Source organism: Impatiens glandulifera, chromosome 3, assembly GCF_907164915.1.
Source record: "Impatiens glandulifera chromosome 3, dImpGla2.1, whole genome shotgun sequence".
Taxonomy (NCBI): domain Eukaryota; kingdom Viridiplantae; phylum Streptophyta; class Magnoliopsida; order Ericales; family Balsaminaceae; genus Impatiens; species Impatiens glandulifera.
Genome location: NC_061864.1, coordinates 61,269,812 through 61,275,469, shown reverse-complemented (window position 1 = coordinate 61,275,469; position 5,658 = coordinate 61,269,812). Strand labels below are relative to the sequence as shown.

At 30.1% G+C, this 5,658-nt stretch overlaps 1 protein-coding gene across 2 annotated transcripts; it reads right to left on the bottom strand.

Annotated features, from left to right (window-relative positions):
- LOC124932644 (mitochondrial import inner membrane translocase subunit TIM17-2-like) lies at nucleotides 1–3,369 on the bottom strand. 2 transcript variants are annotated; one of them, XM_047473304.1, is made up of 4 exons: nucleotides 3,256–3,369; nucleotides 2,062–2,834; nucleotides 572–594; nucleotides 1–227 (listed from the first exon to the last, which is right to left on the bottom strand). In XM_047473304.1, exon 2 carries the CDS (start codon nucleotides 2,785–2,787, stop codon nucleotides 2,086–2,088), a length of 702 nt encoding a protein of 233 aa, XP_047329260.1. In that variant the 5' UTR covers nucleotides 2,788–2,834; nucleotides 3,256–3,369; the 3' UTR covers nucleotides 1–227; nucleotides 572–594; nucleotides 2,062–2,085. The 2 variants fall into 2 exon arrangements, with proteins under 2 accessions (XP_047329260.1, XP_047329259.1); XM_047473303.1 differs by lacking the exon at nucleotides 572–594.
- Nucleotides 3,370–5,658: the final 2,289 nt, after the last annotated feature.

The following is a 5,658-nucleotide window of genomic DNA, read 5'->3' as shown; positions in this document are numbered from 1 at the left end:
TTCAGAAGCTTCAATCAAATAATATATGCACAAAACACTAGCAGAGTCATAATTGTACTTAAAAATTTGATTCAAAACTAAGAGTATCTTAATCCAGTAATAAGAAACTATAAATAAAGATAGGATTTGAAATAAAAGTCTCTTCAAGCTTAACTAGTTGGAACTTGACTTACTTGTTATTATTGATGAGACCTGAGTGTGATCAGCAACTTGTTGTATTCTGGTTCCTGATGTAAAAAAATGAAAAGGGAAAGATGAATGGATTAAAAACAAAACAATGTTTAATAAAATTGAAAATCCAAATTAGATAAGTGTATGAATAAATCAAATTCAAATAATTGAATTTTAAGTACTTGATTTGATGAAATGTGAAACTAATGTCAAGTATTTACAAGATTATTTTACCATAAAGTTCTTTTTTGCATGCTCATATTATACTACCGAATTAAGCTCTTCATAACTTATTTTAAATAAACACATTAATGGTGTGGAGGTGCGGTATCCTTATAAACATGTTAACAAGAAGGAGATTAACAATGGAGGAAGAATGAGAGAGCCTTAATCAAATTACTTTGTTGAACCGATCATCATAACCTGCCAAATTTAAAATAATAATAAGAAGAAGAAGAAAGACCAGTTGTGCAGGAAAAAAATGATTTTTTCACAATCAAAGATTGTTTTGAAACTCTTTCTAACGAGTCAATTCATAGATCACGGAAGAAGATATGGAAAAATAAAGCCCCTACTAAACAAGACATGAAGTTCTAACACAAGATAAGCTTAAAAGTGTAAAGGTTTTGTCCTGGCTGGCCCCTGGCGCATGTTATTTGTACAAACTTTCTTTTGAAATCAATATCTATCATATGTTGCTTCTTTGTCCCTTTGGAAGAATTGCTCAAGACTAACCTGATTATGCAAGGTCAGTTAGGAGAATTTTGGGATCAAAGATTGGTTGAACGAAAACAACCAAACTAAAAAAGAATTGGATGATGATTATGGAGGAAAGAAATAAGAGAACATCTGAAAGAAAAAAAAAAACTCAATCAAGATAAAGGATTATGTTTCATTTTTTTTTCTTATCTTTCTTAAAGGGTTGGAAAGTCTTTAGCATCATCAATGAAATGATGAATAATTAGTTTTAGTCTACTTTCAGTTAATAGTTTGGTTTGTTTATGCTTTTACAGACACACATTGATGTAATTTTGATGTTTCTACTTCTATGAGAAAAATGAGAGTAGTCTTTAGTGCTCTCAATAATACTCTACAATATTAAGTAGTAGAATTTGTATGTTTTAGTTGTCTTTAATCTATGTTTTTTTTGTTTGTTTCTAATCAGATACTCTAGGGTCGTTTGATTCTTTTAATCAAAATTAGGATTTATCTAGTTTTGATAACGGACAATTTCTCCTACTTTTGGGTTCTTAATGAAATGGCGTTAAACTGTTTTCCCCAAAAAAAATACTCTACATCATTTTACTAGCTATAAGTATAATTGAACCTCCAAGAAGGCGAATATAGTAAGTGGGTTTCAGGACACCATTTACAAATGCTTTGACTCAGAGTAAAGATTGGAAACAGTGTCCGAACAATTTCACAAATTGAACATTGCGCAAAGAATGAGGATTGAATCCCAATCAGATGTTATCCACAGCACAAGTTCTTCGCAATGCAAGTTGTTAGGCAGCTTAGGCTAGTTTGATGAATGATTTATGATGTATATTCTTGTTTTTGAAAATGCAAACTAAGCATATTCAACACAAATATCTGTAAATACTTTTTAGCCAAGCCCAGTCATGCTCGTGAAACATCCCCTAAAAGAGTTGAGCTCCAAACTGAACTCAGCTCTTATGATCTTTTCATTTAGGGTATTGAGTTCTTCATTTTTGGATTTTCCCTTTTTTGATGTTTTATTTTCTTCATGTTCTCTGTAGTCTGTACTAATTTAAATGCTACATTCACATTCACTTTCTCACTTTAGAAAAAGAAAAAGAAAATAAAGGTTGTCAAACTTGAACATAAAGCATGGCTCATTGACAGACAAAACAACTGAATTAAACTTACCACCATGAAATTTCATCTTGCGCTTCATTTGTACTCAAACGTTGGTGGACTAGGTGAATCAAAGCTTTCCAAAACCTGTGTCTTACTTCCACTCCCAACATTAGTCTCTTGCTTTTTCTCACCGCCAAAAAGTCCACCAAACCATGACGAAGACGACGATTCTGATGTTGGAGATGGCAATTGTGATGATAACGACGGAGATGACAATCCACCAATTACAGCCGGAGCTTGACCAGGATATTGTCCCATGGACGGCAATCCAGGCATCATATTAGGTTGTGGCTCTTCCATTGGTGGAAAATTCTGCTGTGCACTCAAGATTTTATTGAGCATTATCCCAGCTCCTTCAATCAAACCAAGTAATACACCACCAAAAAGAGCAGAACGTGAAGCAGCACCGAGTCCCTGTCGCATCTGAAGGAAGCCTCCAGTAGCAGCACCAGCAATTATTGAATTCCATGGATCTTCTTTCTGACGAACATACACCATCGTGCAATCAAACGTGGAAAATAGGCCACCCCAAACAGCAAAACTACCACCCACACGAGGTGCATTCATTCTCATAGCTTGATAACCACCTACTACACGTTCACCTTTCGGAGAATTATACGTGCCTTTCAGATAATGGAAAGCTGCACCCCCAACAGCACCCATGCCAAATGCACCACCAATATCATCAAGAATTCGGTCAGGGCAAGGTTCCCTGGAGGTCTCTGGGGTTCCCATGGTTTAAAAATATTAAACTTTAATCTAGAATCTTGAATGACTGGAATCTGTAAGAAACAAGATTTAAAGAATGTTTAGCCTATATCAAGGAGATGGAACAGAAATTGAAGTTCATTTGATAACTGTTATTAGATTAAGCTAAAAATCTGGGTTAATTCAGAAAGACAATATATGAACAATTGAAAAGATCTTCAGGTTACTCAATCAACTATTCTATTGAAAAATAGGAGTCAACAAGCAGAAATTCATTAAGCAAAACAGAAAACAATAAGAACCCATATGAAATAACTGTATCATGTCATGAAATCACACTAGATATATGTTGATTCCGTCCGAACTGAACAAATACGTTCAAATCTTGCAATTTTTGTGAGCTTCTAACGAGCCGAAAGAAGGAACATAAGTGAATTATTTGATGTCAATGGATCTTTATGAGGATTCAAAATACATAATCAGATATGAACATACCTAAAGAGTCCTCCTTTAGTTAATTTGCTCTTGCCATTAACATAGCCGCTGTGAGAGAGAGAGAGATTTAGGGTTGTCTTTTAAATGTCTAGATTCTTCATGGGGGTAAATTTTTGACCCGTTTAGGAAATTTCATATTTAAATTGTTACAAAATTTTATTTAATATTTTTATACATTTTCTAAATTATTTATTGGTTTATCTAATTAGAGGGATTTTAACTTTTATTATTATTATTATTATTATTCTTATTATTTTAATATAATTGTTTAATACAATTTTAAATTATATCATAAGAGGGTATAGACTAGGAAATTTAATAAATTTCAAATTAAAAGTTATTTTAAATTTTTTACATTTTTTATATATTTAAACCAAACGTGTTTCGGATCGTCTCAGTTGTGTCGCTACGTCGTCTTATACTATGTCGTCTTATACTCATGTTGTCGCCGAGCCGGTCCAGTCTCATCCCACGAATAAAAAATGTGATTTTTTTTTGTTGTCCTATGTAGTTTAAAAATTGATAAAAATAATTAATTTTTAAATTTGAATAAATAACTAAATAACATTTTTTAGTTTTTATCTTTAACTATAATATAAAATTTTATGTTTGAAAAAATAATAAATTTTAACTAAATATATTATATTTTTAATAAATAAGCTATACCAATAAGTAATAGGCCTAACCCACAAAGTGGGCTGATGATATATATATATATATAAAATATACAACTAGTAAGGTCATATTGCAAGGTTGATCCACTCATTGCCCCAAAGTGCCCAACTATATATATATATATATATATATATATATATATATATATATATTTAAGTTTTTTTTTTAACAAATATATATTTAAGTTATAGGTGACATATTTATTTCTTATGAAATTATTCTAATATATTAAAACAAAATAAATAAAACAACCCACTTCCATCAAAAAAAGGGTTTGGGCTCATATGGACTGGAAGCAACCTAAGCTGTTCAAGTAGCTATGATCAAAACAAGAGGAAAAATAAATAGATTATGATAATATGTCTTTTTTTTTCTATCATATTCTAGATGATTAATAAAGGAAACTTAAGCCCAGCCTAATAATAGCTCAAGTTGGCATAAAATGTATATTAAGTGTCTGATTTAAATACCAATGATATATATATATATATATATATCTTTTTAAAATAAGGTTGAAATAAAATGGGTATACAAGCACATATAATAAAACACATCTTTAGATTATGATACTTAAAAGTGTTGTAATAAACAAAAACCTAAAACCATTGTAGCAAAAAACATGTCTCACATCCAAGCTTTTGGTTTGGCCCAAAGAAGGATATACATATATTTTGTAAACAAACTTATAAATCATTAATTTTTGAATTTAAAAATTCCTTATACACCATAAAATAGAAGGTTGACAACAATTATGTCAAATTATATTATAAACTCACTAAAATAGTTTAAATAAATAAATAAAAAATTACCAAATAATAAGAAGTTGCGAATTTGAGTTAAAGTTGAGATTGTATCTATGAAAAATTATGTTCTCTTTTTAAATAAAAAAACTATTTATTAACTGTTTCTATATCATATATCATACATGAACCATCACCCATAGGCTAAGACCAATTATTACAAGATATTGGGCCTACCCAATTCCCTAGCTCATTTCATCTCCACAAAAATATAATCTTCACACCTTTTAAAAAATGTGTAAAAAGCTAATATCAGTGTACTATAAAATGGGTACAAAGTTTATAATATTATGTTTTTATTGCTAAAATAAAAAATGTAAGATTGTAGTTTATAATAACAAATAAATATCTAACATGACATGTCTACATGGTTTGCACAAACTTTGTAAACTAAAAAAAAAAATCTAACATGGTATATTTGATAAACTTAATCATTTATTATTTTTTACCACTATCATTTATTCCATGAATAAGTTTAGCGACTTCTCATAATGATCATTATGATCTTAATCAAAGTGTTATAATTGAGAATCAAACTTAAAACATTTTGACAGAACTTGACATACTCGAATGATTTACCTAACCATTCATAATATTCACTTACTTCTAGAGTATTGATCGAGCCGAGTATTTAAATGTTCTTATATCTTCGTTGGGTTGCCTTTAAAACATTTGTCACGTACATGAAGTCAACTTAACGAATGACTCGATCGATTGTACTTGCTCTGCTATAAATAAAATTAATTTTTTCTTCTTAGGTAAATGAATTATGAATAGTTGTTAACGTTGGACTATATGCTAAAATGTCAGCATCATATTACTTTATCACCTAATAAAAGAAGAATAAAAGTTAAGTAATTCCAACAATAAAATAAAGACACAAGATCTGGTTGGGGATTTTGCTTTTTGTCCATCTTATAATTAGAAA

Excerpts from the sequence above, each read along its gene's own strand:
- LOC124932644 (XM_047473304.1), bottom strand. The coding sequence starts at position 2,787 with ATGGGAACCCCAGAGACCTCCAGGGAACCTTGCCCTGACCGAATTCTT.